The sequence below is a fragment of the Pseudonaja textilis genome, chromosome 2 (genome assembly GCF_049901715.1).
Source record: "Pseudonaja textilis isolate UNSWEBS1 chromosome 2, rPseTex1.2, whole genome shotgun sequence".
Lineage (NCBI taxonomy): Eukaryota > Metazoa > Chordata > Lepidosauria > Squamata > Elapidae > Pseudonaja > Pseudonaja textilis.
In genome coordinates this window covers 218,619,314-218,634,819 of record NC_141991.1, presented here as the reverse complement: position 1 = coordinate 218,634,819, position 15,506 = coordinate 218,619,314, and the positions used below count along the sequence as shown (strand labels likewise).

The following is a 15,506-nucleotide window of genomic DNA, read 5'->3' as shown; positions in this document are numbered from 1 at the left end:
GAATTCATTTTTTAATATTGATTATGAACATATTGTTACTTTTATAAAACATTACAGTCATCATAGTATTGTTCTTTCTTTTGCTGTAAAGATTTGAGTTTCTAATACAATTCCTTCCATGTTCTGAATCTTTCAGTTTCTACTGAAAATTCTACAGTGAGAAAGTAATAGTCAAATCAACAATTGAAGACACTATCTTGGAATTGTTCAGAAATACAGGAAAGAGTACTGTCAAAGATTATAAGCAAAAAATGAACAAATTAAAGATGACAATGGAATATAGTAGCCTAGAAAACTGATAGAAGTTGCTGAGTTTTTGATTGACTGATTGATTGATTGCTGAGAGATGTTTTGTGTTTGGGATAAAACTGGATCAAGTCTAAAAACAATGAGATTGGTCTAATCTAAATGTGTTTGTTATTTGTTTAAAATATGCATGGGGTAATCTAATCTGGCAAATGAAATGGTCTGCTAGAGTACTATGGAGACAGAGCTTCAACTCCACACTGCTCCATACATAGGACATTTAAAATCTGCTTCAGGATGTGGAATGATATACCAAAACAGACTATAAAAATGCAAGATTTTATAGATAGGAGGAAAAGGATAAATTATTCTATATAAACATAAGTCTACTTGCTTATTGTTGAATTGACCTCATATGTTTCCTGAGACACTTAAGTAAATAGTAACAACAAATTAGTAATTGATAGAAATTGTTTCTTTAAATACATAAAATTACATTTTTCTGTGTTAAAACTGATTTTACTTTGTCTCAGAAAAACAATTGTTTAATTATAAATATGCTGTACACCTGTGTTTTTATGCTAGTTCAGCTGAAGTGATATTTGAACCAGGAGATAAAGAAATTGTGATAGCAATCAATATTTTTGATGACACAGTCCCAGAGGAAGAAGAATCTTTTAAAGTATGGCTGAAAAATCCAAAGGGTGGTGCAGAAATAGGACCTAATGGTTATGTGACCATAGTGATACCTTCTAATGATGATGCTCATGGAGTTGTTGCATTTGCCCAGGTAAAATGTATTCATATTTATAATGTTGTAAACTACAACACCAGAATCATAAACAGCTGTCTTATTAACATATCTCACCATATTATTAATTCATCTTTGGATAGCAAGATGGATGGTATATAAAAGTAACAATAAATAAAAATAAAATAAATAAAAATGCATTGGAACCTGCAATTCCCTCATGTAATACTGGTTTAATAGTGAATTCTGTTGTGATGGCTTATAAAATTAAGAAAATGTATTTATATTTATATTCAGATTTATATTCCAGCTTCCCTAAAACAATTTAGTAGTTTACACTGATGACAATACATAATAATACTGACAGGTTCAAGGATACCTGAATCCAAGTCTAGCAATCTATTTGCTACCACAAAATGGTATCATGTTGGGTGTGAAAATCTTTATAAAAACTGGCCTAATTTATTTATTGTTTATTTCTATGGGGATATTAAATATAGGGAACTCAGTTTCTTCACTGGCCCCATTTCAGCCACGCTAATTTTCTCTGCTGTAGAAGATTGTCAAAATAGGAACCAACATTTTTCAGGCTGGATAGAACTTTTATCAATAAGAAATATTGATAAAAAATCTCCTAATCTTAAACCCAGGAAAACTTTAGTAGAGATAGAGGCAGATGGAACTTGTTTTTAAAGAACAGAAAAACAAGATATATGTATGTTAAACTGTGTATTATTTTTCATCATTGGTATGTTTTAGAATTCATTATTTAAACAAGCAGAAGAAATGGAACAGGACACCTTGATCAGCTTGAACGTTGAGCGCTTAATAAGTACATTTGGACATGTTATAGTGCATTGGGAAGCTAGCGGGAGTATTAATGACATATTTCCAACTTCAGGGGTGGTATGTATTTTGCCAAAATTTTAGCTATAGAAACTGCCAACAGGTTTTAATAGCTAATGCATTACTGATCCAATTAAATAAGAATCAAATTGACTAATATTAACTTAGAAGTTTACTTCCCTTGTACTGTCCTTTAATTTCTTGATCTAAAATTTCAAAATCATTTTTACTTATGGAAAGAACCTTTTTGTCCTTTGCTTTATGCTCCTTAAATGATATTTTTTAATCTATTTTTCTTAAAACAAAAAACAAAAACAAAATTAAAATGTAAAACAAATTAATTTGTTTGATTGTAATCATAATAGTAATGTTGTTTAATATTCTCAAATCAATGCAGTAAGGCCGTTAAGCTAACCATGTGGTCGTTAAATGAACCCATTCTCCTAAATGGGTGTCAGAAAATCATTTTAGGCAAAAAACACCTAAAATGATTGTAAATGCAAACCAAGTTGTCAAAGTGCCCAAAATGCAAATCATGTGACTGCAAGGTGAGTGCAGCAGTTGTAAATTTGAGGATAGGTCTTGAGTAGTTTTTTCGGGATTAGTTGTAACTTTGAATGGTCATTAAGTGAGACATGCTTTTATATAAATTGTGAATTTACTTTGGTTGAAAAAGTGCCTTCTGTGTGATATTTCTTCAGTCCTTTCTAGGGGGAGAAAGTTGTGTTACACACTAATTTTTAGAAATCCAGTATCAATACCATATTCGATGGAAATAATTAAAATATAAATTTATACTATAATGTATACTGATACGAAAACACTGCTGTGTATCTTTTTGTTAGTAACTCGTAGTACTAACAATGCTGTTTATGAATACCAACAGGAAACTCAATTTCATTTAGTTGCGTTTATTTCTTAATAAGCATCATGCATTGATCATATTGAAAATGGGCTGAAGTGGATCAAATTTAATGAAGCCACAATTGAATGCCACTCAGATAATACAAAATATACAATAGCACTTTCTTACTTGTGGCTGCATATTATCATCATCTCCCTTTAATGACCCCATAATCCCTTGCTGGATGGAATCAGGGCAACTGAATGGAGCTGAGTATTTATTGGCCAGATTCCCTTCCTGTTGCCAATGCAGAGTTTTGTTCAGCAAATATATTCTCATTGTGCTCAGAGAGAGAAATATCTGCCTCTACCTAGGATCGCACTCATACCCTCCTGATTGTGAGGCGAGAGCTCCACCTCTAGGTCACCGTATTACTCAATTGCTGCTGCACATAGTGAAAATTCACTCATGAGGAGGAACACATCTGTTGAACAATATGAGATTGCGTATAAAATGGCATGAGATGACTTTTACAAAATACCCAGATTTCTTTTCTAAATTGAAAGTTTCAGTATTGAAACTTGCAGAAAGTTGGGTTAAAGAGGTTGCGTTTACTTTATAAAAAAATTCTAAAGTGTCATAAAGTTCTACTTATATGTACTCAAGATTATCGCCAGTTGCTATTGCTAAGGATTATTGCAGAAAAAAAGTGCATTTTTAAATTTATTCTGAATGTCAATGCAACTTAGAATTTTAATACAAAAAGCAAAATAAACTTGGTTAGACATAAGAAAAATCCAAAATCATATTAGCATACCCTTCCCCTCCAACAACTTATTCTATCTGGTAAACAAGGTAAAAGTTGTATATTTAAGCCATCGAATTTGAAATAGTTTTAATAGGAAATACAGGAATAAACTGCAGATATTAAAATCTCCTCTTCCTAAAATTGGATAAGGTAGTACCTGATATTTCAACTTGTTTCAACCTGCTTTTTTCAAAATATGTTGAACTACAATCCAGCCTCCCTGAAAGATTTTATTTTGTACCATAGATAAACAAAATAAACATTGAAAAGTAAACAAGCATTACCAATTCAATTATTGGTTACAACTTGTATATTTTCCAGTACTACAAAAGTATCTTAGATATGCATTGTTTGTTTGTTTATAAAATGTATTGGTCGCCCATTGTACCGCAGGATAATTTGGGGGGCTTACAATATTATTTAAAATTTATTTATGTTTCACTATTATATTGCAGGTAGTTGAATAGGCATAGATAATTATGAAACTTGAAAAAAGCAATGACACCATTTAAACAATAGTGATATGGCAATTTGATTAGAATAATTTGATAAAATGTTTCCTTTAACTGGTACAAAACTGATAACTTTCATTGGATTGCATCTTAAACTGTGTTAAGCCAACAGTTATGTGTCAAATATAAAGTTGTATATTTTCTTGTTAAATTCTCTAGGTGGCATTTTCAGAGGGTCAGGCTTTGACAACAGTAACATTAACAGTCCTTGCAGATGTTATTCCTGAAGCTTCAGAGACACTGATTATAACTCTCACTCATATTAGCACCGTGGGCATTCAAGATCCCCAGAGAGGAGCCATAATTGATAAAAGTCGAGCAAAAGCTATACTTACTATTCTGCCCAATGACACTCCCCTTGGTGCAGTGGGATGGCACACAGATTCTCTCTTTAACAAAGTAGCAGAGCCTGAAGGTAAATCAATTCTGAGAAAATCCTAGAGAAATTCAAGTATATATTTCCAGATATTTTTTTTAAAAAAAAGGTCTTCTGATATACAGTGTTGCAGTTAGATCTATAGATTTTAAAGAAAACATTTCTGAATGTAGTTTCAAACATTGTTTTAATCTGGGAGGATTAATAAAATATGTTGAATGTAATATATGAGTAGCAAGAAAAATGAGTTATATTTTTTATTTAAGCGAGACATTTCACTGATTATTTTAAAAAAGTGTTTTAAATGATTTTAAAAACTATATTTAGAAAAGTGTGCTTACAGGCTTTTTAATGTCCTAATTTTTAAACATAGCACAATTTTTTTTCTTGATTCCAGAGAAAATGCAATTTATGGAAGTAATATGAGTTATTACTATTATGTAGTTCATTGGTTATAATCATATTAGTTTTGGTTGGAAAAAATAAAATCTTTAAATAAGTATATATATTCATTAACGTTAATATTGTTTTTTCCTAGGGAGATCAACTACTATTATTTTACATATTTTCAGAGAACAACCATTTGTTGGTGATATTAGTATACACATAATATCCCACCCTATCTTTTCACTCCCTCTTGTTAATCAAGCAATTGAAAATGAAGATTATAGATTGGAAAACAAGACCATTATTATGACAGAGAATATAACATTAGTTTCAGTTAATGTAACCATTTTACCAGTGAGTATTTGAAAGTATATAGTTTTTAGCAAGCCTTTATGTGAATGACATGAAAAGTGAAAATACTTTTCTGATTAATATTTCTGAATAAAAAAAAATAGCAGTCAATAATTTAATGATATTATTCCCAATACATCTAAATCTGAACTAATTATATTCCCTGTATTTAAAAACCTATTCTTTCAGTGTCTTTCAACTTTACAATATATTTCATACTTTAACTGATATTTACGCTAGTTGAAAATTCCCAAGTTGATTATTTGAATATAATTTGTGTGTAAGAACAAGTCCAGATATATCTATGTACTTTATGATTGATTGTTTAATAAATCAGTTAATAAATAGAAAATTTTCTGGTGTATTGGCTTCTACAATTTGTAATCTCAACAAGTTCTAGATTTTATCTACATGTTCTCTGAGTAAATGGTATGACATATTCTACTGTATTTATGATATACCACTACTGATAATAATTTATTACATTTATGGACACCACTTTGATGTAATTATCAAGACATCCGGCTAGAAAATGAGAGACTGAGCTCGTGGGCAGGAAGCCAGCTTGGTGGCCAGTCATTTCTCAATCCTAGGAAGAAGGCATTGACAAACCACTTTTGAAAAATCTTTCAATATAATTGAACAAAATAAAAATAAATTAATATGCTGCCCAATTTCCAATGATTCTGGTTTCTATTGAAACATTCATGCTTATTTTCTGATGCTACTATTTTGTACAAACTCTGCTGCACCTCACCTGGATAGGTTTTCCTCATTTTTGTGAAGGCAAATTGATTCCAATCTAGTATATTGTGACATTTCTCTGAAAGCCATATAATCTTTTGGGCCAAACAAGTCATAATAAAACCTTAACAGAAGATTTAAATTTAGTTTCACAAAGTGACAGGCCAAAATCATTTATTCCTATGATGGTGCAATTGCAGATTTGATGGGACAGGTAGATATAATTTGGGAAAGGCTGTCCTCAGACAATCTGAACACTATCTTTACTCTTTAACCTTAAATTAATGAATTTAATTTATCTTTAACTTTTCCTTAAATTGATTAGGTAATCAGAGAAGAACAGATTTTGATACAATGAAATTATATTTTCAGCAAAGAAAATATATTTTTAACAATCATTTGTTTCTATATAATTAATCTTCTTTATATTAAGGGAATTGGTTGCTTGTTGCTCCCTGTCTTTATTTTCCACTGAAACAATCATAACTTGAAATTATTTCTCTTACTAGTCTATCCAAAATCTAAATTTTCAAAATAATTTAAAACATTTTTTATCTTACAGGATAATATTCCAGAATTACAAGAGGGATTTTTAATCAATATTAGTAATGTGCAGTTACTGAATTATTCTCTTACTAGACGGCAACAGAGCATGAAGAAATTTGGTTTAGAAATAGCTGAGATTTTAATTGAAGAAAATGATAACCCCAGAGGAATATTTCAGTTCAACATTAGCAAGGTGAGAACAAACTGAAATATCTCAATATCAAGAGCAGTAGGTACTGTTCTTGTTCTAAGTTGGCCATTTTATGGTATGTAGGTAATAATACATAGGTTAATAATGTGAAATTATAAATATTTTATCCATGCTTAATATGTCCCTTGCTTTTATGTTTTCCTATAATATAATGAAGCCAAGTGGTCTCTAATTATAATTTTTCCTATTTATCTTAATCTGAATATGACAGGATTTGTTGTCAAAGACTTGCTAAGCAGCTATTGATCCTTACCAAGAAAGGTCTTGAATCTTATTCATTTAATTAATTTCATTACAATCTGGTGACTTTCAGCAGCTTATATATAATACATACCATATAATATGACAAAATAATTATTCCAGTAAGATCTGGGAGGTTGGTCACTAGATTTTATTTAGAACAGGCATTTCTGCAAGTACTCAGGTGCCAAGCCATAAAGGTCTAAACCAGCATATTAATTTATACCTGAAAATCAGTTGTTGCTCAGTTTAGGTCTGTAAATTCCATATTTTGTATTTCCAGCATTGAGAACCAGTGAATATGCATTCTAAATTATTTATAGTTTCTAAGTAGTCTTTATGGGTAGTCCAAGGGTAATGAGAGTGTGCGTTTTAGCCTACCAGGTAAGGTCACAATGGAGCATTACTTGAACTTGGGTGAAGACCTACTTGCTATTCTACCTTCAAGCAGGAGCTGTGAGTGTAGATGGAAACCCCCCCCCCCAGTGAATCTGTTCCTTCACTGTGCCTGCGAGATAACAGAAGTAACACTAGTATTGATAGAGAATCTTAATGTACAGACCGTAGTTACATACATCTTCCTTAGATTAAACTTCAATCTGTTCTCTCCTATCCAGACCCTTGAAATCTCGAGGCAGTAAAAATAGAATATCAACAGTATTTCACTTACCTCTCCATCTGTTCCCCTCAATAGACAGGATGGGCAGGTATCCAAAGAACAGGTGGCACAATACAACGTTGACAAATTCCTATCCACTTCACAGTATTCATAGGCTAAAAGGATTCCTGATAATATGCCATGATAAAGAACAACCACTACCAAAGACACTCTTCATACATTTAAATGAAGAAATAGAAAAGCTGTAGCATTTATCATAAAATAGGTGATGAATAATTAACTCATAAAATAGGTAATAATAATTAATAAAATAATTAACTAAAAGCCTTTCTTAAGGGAGGAAACTCAATTATTCCATGTGAAAATCCAGAGAGAGAAAATGGTTATATTTATGTATGTGATAAATGTGTTTGTACTTTTGTTGTTACTAATCCCACTTTGGCCTAACAATCTCTGAAAAAGCAATTCCTAAATCCTAGAGATATCCTATTATACATAATATATTAATTTTTATCTCTCACTCTTTCTCCTCTTCCCCCTCCTCCTTTTGAAATACAGGCACTATAGTATTTTTAATATAAATATTTTAATAAAATACTAATTGTTCTCTTTCAAGGATGTGAACAAGACTGTGGTTGCTTATGAAATACCACCACCAGATAATATTCTGAAGCTGTCCATTGTTCGGAAGGCAGGAACATTTGGATCAATAAAATTGGATTGGGAAGCCACACCTGCCTCTGCTAGTCTAAAAGACTTTTCACCATCGTTTGGAAACCTTATATTTGCTGATGGACAAGTATGTAGCATATTGATAAAACATCTCCTCCCATATTTTTATCATCTTTTCTTGTGACTACAATATGTTCCTTTTAAGATAATTGCTGGCTAATAGGGTGCTTTTCCCCTTTTTACCTTTTAAGTACTTTCAAAGCACATGTCTGTGTATAAATATACAAAAATAAGTGTCATTAACTTAGTGAGGTCTGGATAACTTTTATCCAACAATGTTTGTGGTTCTAATACAGGATGGCAAACAGGTTCCTTTTTTGATGGCTGATTGAGATTGGAGAGCAATTCACATTTACTCATAAATGTATTACACCATGCATACCATTAATTGTTGCAAGAATGAAATCTGAGTCATGTTCATATTAAAAGTATTGTGAAACCTACCAAACTTCTGAAGTTGGTGTAACTCTCTATTCATATTTTTTTCTTAGCAATTTTTTTGTTTTGGATATATCATCTAATGCCATTAAAGTAAAGAAAATGTATTTTATATTGATATATTAAAAATGGATATTTTGTTTCTAAATGTACCAGTGAATCCTGCTACATTTAGGAGTTGTTTTAGGAGTTGCTGCTTGTCTTTAAAGGACAGTGGAGACTATTTTGTAAAAGGGTTTTGTAGTATGTTTTAACTGTTTATATGTATGATGTGCATTATGCCAGATTTGCTTTCTTTGAGGTTTCTTTTATCTATTTATTTATTAAGCAAATTTATATAGCTACCTATCTCACCTGGACTTTCATTTCCATTTTTATTATGCTTCACAATTAAATCTAAATGTCTTGAGCTTGAGCATGTTCATAGTACTTATTTCATATTTGTTTTTATTTTTAATTTATTTTCTAGGTTACAGGAGTGATAGAGATCACTATCATAGATGATGAAGAGGTTGAATTTTTGGAAATGTTCACTGTTACCTTACTTAGAGTGACAGGTGATGCAAGATTAGGTGATGATGTACAGATTATGGTTACTATTGCACCAAATGATTCACCTGCTGGAGTTTTTAGCTTTGAAGAAAAACATGTAAGTGAAAGTAAGATCATATATTTACTGCCAGACACCCTTTGATCACTTGCATATCCAAACCTAGAATGGATAGATATGTCCAGCTAGATGTCCCAGTCCAGCTGAGACCAAAAGTGGTACTAGGATATAAATAATAAGCACTGAAATTAGCCAAAATACTTCCAAGAAAGGACATGTTTTCACAGTATACTTCATGCAAGAAAGAGAGGGAGAGGGAGAGAGAACACATATATTCATCACCAAGTAAGGCATCTGAAAACAAAATGTCTATTTAAAATTAATCCATACATCTCGAAATACATATCACCTTGGATATTTTTCATTGCATCAGATGTAAATAGCCAGATGTAATTCTCCTTCATGTGACTATATACAGAAAAATTGTTTTAGGAACTATCTAGATTCTGGTGCAGAATATTTTTAGGAAGAGATGTATAGAGGCTTTCATAATGATATACACAACAACTTATTTTAAGCTCTTTGAACAGACAACTATAGATATTTTACATGACTTCTATCCCATTCCCCTATCCCAAGGACAATGTAGCTCTCGATCATTTTCCTCAATAAATAAATGAACAAGTATAATTTTGACTCATTTGTTAATTGAGTTTTCTCTAGTTAGTTTTAGGGCTTGTGTGGAAAACAGATCATGTTTTAGATCCATGTGTATCCAAAAATATTGAAAATACCAAAGAATTCACAAACATCTAAGCACCACTGTAGACAGTCCATCCTTCCTTAGTGTTTGTGTTCAGATTTAAATAAGAGGAGCTCTTCTCGTTAGTACAATAATAACCACTTAGTAAAATTTAGAAAAAAATGGTCCAGGAAAAGATCTCTTTTTCTCCCTGACAAGCTCAGTTAATAATTGGGATATCAAAAGAAGTGTAAGCTATTTTAAGGACCTCTGGGTGTCAACAATTGGGTGTAAAAGTAAAATTGAAGTCACACATATTTTTTAGGAGCTTAAGTAGCAATTCCCCATGAGTTGGTTTCAAAGCTGGCAACTCTCACATTGGATTAGCAGAAGTGATACCACAACTAGAACTTAATGTTATATGCTATAGCTGTTTTATCAAGTGATTGTGTTTATCTAAGAGATAGATAGACCTGTGCTTGCAAATTAAGGTGCTAAATGGGACAAGAGAATAAATAATGATGCTGCTCCTGGAAGTAGAACCATTACCATAGCCTTTCATATATAACAGGTTTGTTAATGAATTTATTGTTAAAGAGGATGTTTTAAGTACACTTTGTAAATAGAATTCCAACATAAATATATTTTGAATCATCCTCAAATTAGTATTTGCTTTCTAATTAGAACAAAAAAAGATACTTATGTTCACATGAAAACATCAGTGTACCATACCAAACAGATTCAATATTTACTTGTTATACTTCTAATTTATAATTCTTAAGGACATAGAAGAAGAAACAATTTAATTGCTTTATAATTGTAGGCTTTATTTGAAAAACCAAAAGAAAAAACAAATGGTCACAAAGTGTACTTTATTTCATTATTTGTGTATTACAATTATTTTTATACTGCCCCATGATGCAGCTCTGGGCACTGTGCAATTACTATTGCTATTAGTGGACTTCTTTGAATGACTGCTTGTTTGAATCAAATTATTTGCCACATTAAACAGTTTTTAAAAGGGGAATGTGAGTAAACAGAGAAAGTCCCTTATACAAAAGTCTTCTTTAGTCTTTTATTGAGAGAGGCTGCATGTGTGCATTTCTCCTGCTTGTTGGCAGTTTCTGGCACCAAGTATGCTGCTGGTTCCAGCAGTGGATCAATGCAATGTGTGTGACATAAAGGAAGCTCAACACTGATATATTTTGCTTGTTATATATTGGTCTCCCTAATACCAATGTTTTTCTTGCTTTAGGTAACAGTGAAAGAACCTCAGTCAATACATGATCCCTCAGCCAATGTCATTCTCACTGTAAGTCGGAGTTCAGGGGGCCAAGGAGAAGTCCAGATTCTTTGGAAACTTGAGGAGGCAGCTAGATATGATCTTGCTCCTCTCAATGGTACTCTTTTCTTTTCTGAGGTACAACCCCTTTTGCCGCCTCACCTTTTTAATGTGTTATTATTTAATATTTTATTTTAATTCAAGTGTGTGTGTGTGTATAATATATCATATATATCATATTGTATGTGTTCTCATTGCGTTCTTTTTAATTGTGTGTTTTATTGTTCTATTATTTTGCTTTTGTGTTGTTTACACTTCTCTTCATTTCTTTCCTTTTATTACTGTAAGCTGCTTTGAGTAGCCCCATGGCAAGATAGGTTTATATTGATTTATTCAAATAAAAAATATTGATGTGAACTTAACATATTTGCACTGTTAGCCACATGTGGAAAGTAGAAACACAAATATACAATTATGAATTTGATATGACTAATATTCTAAGAGAAAAGCTCTCAATTTTTTCCCTATGTTTTAGTGATTTTCTCCTGTTTAACAATATTGTCCACTGGATATATTTCTTAACAAGGTTAAAATTCTATGCTTATCTCCTAAATGATATTAATTTAATTTAGTGTTTTCCTCTTTTGAAACTAATTTCATTTGATTTTAATTTCATTTAATGTTAAGTTTTTCTTTTTCAGTACACCAAATATAGCTCTAAGATATATAATCATCTTTTCCAATTTTATACAGGTAGAATCTCAGAAAACCATAATTTTGCATGCAATTCAAGATGATGTTTTGGAAGGTGATGAACATTATTCAATTCATCTGGTGTCTACTGATAACACAGAAATATCACCTGTAAATGGTAAACACTGTTTAAAACAGTATCCAAAGCTATAATTATAGCAATGCCAAACAGGACTAATTACCTTTATTTTTTCCCTTTATCGGAGATGTTTAGAAAACTATGAGATGCCATGATTAGATTCAAATAAAGAAAATACAGGGAATGTGGCTTGTTGACTTTATTCACAAGTTCTCCCATGTTAAAAGATTACTTTGTACTATATCCGAATTGTAGTATTTTTGAAAAGTGTCTAATTCTTAAATAGAGGTGTTTTTGTTTTTTACTAACTAGCTACATGTACTGTTTGAGGCTTTTGAAAACATATGTTGAGGTTAAGATTATTTTTCAACTATAAATGCTGAATGTTGTCCTGAATATTGGCTTTGATTCCAGTATTTCAGTGTCCAAGAGAAAATCACATGTATTAATCTTGCAATTTTTGTCCGACTTCTGTTGACAAACTGGACTGCAAACAGAAGATTTTGATAAGTAAATTTATTGTGGAAGAAAGCCATAATGAAAGAATTTGCATGATTTTTATGTCTCAAATACAAGCTCTATTTGAAGAGAAATAATGGTTTAAATTCGTACATCACACTCCCACCCACAAGGTTTTAACTGACTTAAATTACTTTATTATATAATATTACATTATTTAAATTAAATTAAAATAGCGGATAAAAGAAATGCTGTGGATATACTATTCTTAAACTTCAGTCAGGTATTTGATAAAGTAGACCACAGATTATTGCTTGGTAAGATAGACCAATGTGGGATAGACAGTACTGCATCAGGCCCTATACAGCAAAATGCAGTTCAGTAGAGAGTCCTGCACATAGGAAAAAGTAAAACCACTGAATAGGTACAAAATAGGCAGTATCTGGCCTAATAATATCTGGCTTTCAGGTGTCTGTGAGAGGAATCTAGGTGTCCTGGTGGACCACCACTTAAATATGAATTGGCAGTATGCTGCATCTTTCAAAAAAGCTGGTACTGTCTGAGGAATGACATGATAGCTATCTCCCAATACTTGAATGGCTTCCCTCACAGAGAAAAGGTGGATGATTGTTGTCCATAGCATCTGAAGACAGGACAAGAAGCAATGGGTGGAAGCTCATCAAAGGGAAATCCAATCTGGAAATGTGGAATTTCCTGACAGAGAGAAGAAATAATCAGTGGAACAGTTTGCTTCATATTGGTGCTCCATCATTGGAAATTTTCAAGAGAAGATTGGACAAAAATTTGTCCAGAATGTTATAAGTACACCTACTTTGGGTAGGGGGTTGAATTAGAAAACCTCCAAGATCCCTTCCAGTGCTATAATTCTATGAATATGTGAAAATGAGTTACCTTACTAGACTTTAAGGGACAGTATAATTGACATAACTAGAAGTTACTCCTTGAATAGGATGAACAGTTTCACCTGTCCTTTGCTTTGGAACTAAACTAGTCATATAGATTTGTTTTAGCTGTTTTTATCTGTCCTGCTGAGAACTTGTTCCTATAGGTGTAATGGCTAACATCTTCAATTAGAATGAGGAGAACTAGTTTTAAATCCATTTTCAACTATGGAAGATCAATAGCTTATTTTGGAACAGTCACTACCTTATAACCCAAACTCACAAGACTTATTGTGTAGGATACAAAATCAGAGGAGGAAATGATGTGTACACTACCTCGAGATCCTGAAGAAAAACAGAATAGAAATTTTAAAAAATAAACAAATATATAGCCCTGATAATTAACATATATTGAATTAGTCTTCCAAATAAAAATATAGAATCACATCCTGAATGTATCTAACATTGACTGTGCTGAGTAGGCATATTGGGAGAGTAATCCAACACAGTTGGAAACCATCAGATTGGGTATCATTAAATATTGACAGTTAATAATGGAACTTTGCTAATTTACTTTTTAAAAATAAATTGATGGAAATACATTCAGAATAGAATGATAATTATGTAATACTTATTATTGTTTTGTGTTATGGTTAAAAAATATCTTGCATCGATCAGCTTTTATTGGCAACCTCTTATGTTTACAGGTATAGCAACTATTACTATACAGGCAGATCAAGGAGCTTCTGGAGTTGTTGGATTAGCTTCACAATCCACCCATGTCCTGATTGGGGAACCTGTAGGAAAATATAATGGAACTGCTTTTATTGGGTAGGCAATCATTGCATTTTGTATCTTCGCTAAAAAATTGTTTGCAGTTTGTGTAAGTATTTAACCACAACTCTAAAGGTGTGTCTTGATAGCAATTAACTGCTTTAGGGTCATTAACATGCTCCAGGTTTTCAATGTTGGTTCCTTTATCCTTTCGTAGTTTTTGATATATATGTTAAATAATTCTAAATTTTCCCATTTATTGTAAAGAATTCTAAGTATGGAGCTTCTAAAATTAACTGTATGCACAATGGATGCAGAGAGACCCTCAGATATAGTTATTGTAAACACCAAGCTATCTTGGAGACTGAGAGATCTAATCTTGCCTTAGGCACAAATTCAACTGGATGACCTTTAGCAGACATTCTCCTTAATCATAGAAAGAAGGCATTGGCAAACCCAAAAATGTTGATGATGGAAAATGCCCAGCCAGGCTGGGGGAGGCCTTAAGTACAGAACTAGGCTTGAATCCTTGCGCAGCCTCAAGAGATCCAGAATTGATCCCCTTTTATCTTAATAGAGATCTATTTCCAGGTGAAGACTGACAGTCTGGGAAGATTCCTATATAACAGGCAGAATGTAATAATAAGTAACATGTGGATCTGATTGTTTGTGCCTGACAGTTGCCAAAATAACTGCAGAGGCTTGCTAAGTAGTTACTAGGGGAAAAAAACCCAATGCATTCAAGAGCATCTATGCATGCTTTGGTATAAAATCTTCAAAATTGTTGAGAACACATTACATTAACATCTAGAAGGGTAATACTAATTATTTCAATAATTAATTACTGTAATTACCCAATAAATATTTAAATATGAATCAATTACATTTATTTTAAAGTTTTACAGTGTCTATTTCTTTTCTAAGATACTATATTTTAGGTCGTTACCTTTTTTGAAGGGAAAATTCGTTTGAAGCACATGGATCATTCAAGTTATTTAAGTCATACTTTTAAAGTAACTTCAGGATAAATGTTTGAAAGGATGAAATTTTCTTAAAACAGCTGCAATATGAGCCTGAGAAAAGTCATGCTTGATTTAAAGAAATGTAGGCAGATACCACATGTTGTTGTTTTTTGCACATGCTCCAAAGTACCTTTTTATCTTGGTAAAAATAAGAGCTATCCTGCTAGATGAGAGGATGTAGTAGTTTTAAAGAAATTCTGGCCTAATATGTTCATGACACAACCTGCTATATGGTAATATGTTCATGACACAACATGCTATTTTGGAAAAAGTTATTTTGAGTTATTTTTGT

General features: G+C 31.9%; 1 protein-coding gene across 5 annotated transcripts in view; it reads left to right on the top strand.

Annotated features, from left to right (window-relative positions):
- Positions 1 to 15,506, top strand: part of ADGRV1 (adhesion G protein-coupled receptor V1) — a 238,932-nt gene that overhangs the window by 87,540 nt on the left and 135,886 nt on the right. For 4 of the 5 annotated variants that reach the window (XM_087927062.1, XM_087927063.1, XM_087927065.1 and 1 more), the window contains exons 52-61: positions 832 to 1,036; positions 1,757 to 1,903; positions 4,167 to 4,422; positions 4,922 to 5,124; positions 6,428 to 6,604; positions 8,098 to 8,280; positions 9,121 to 9,300; positions 11,199 to 11,363; positions 11,979 to 12,096; positions 14,126 to 14,249. In XM_087927062.1, the coding sequence (XP_087783188.1) occupies positions 832 to 1,036; positions 1,757 to 1,903; positions 4,167 to 4,422; positions 4,922 to 5,124; positions 6,428 to 6,604; positions 8,098 to 8,280; positions 9,121 to 9,300; positions 11,199 to 11,363; positions 11,979 to 12,096; positions 14,126 to 14,249 (1,758 nt within the window). The remainder of the gene's footprint in view (positions 1 to 831; positions 1,037 to 1,756; positions 1,904 to 4,166; positions 4,423 to 4,921; positions 5,125 to 6,427; positions 6,605 to 8,097; positions 8,281 to 9,120; positions 9,301 to 11,198; positions 11,364 to 11,978; positions 12,097 to 14,125; positions 14,250 to 15,506) is intronic. The other variant, XM_087927064.1, reaches the window with a different exon arrangement.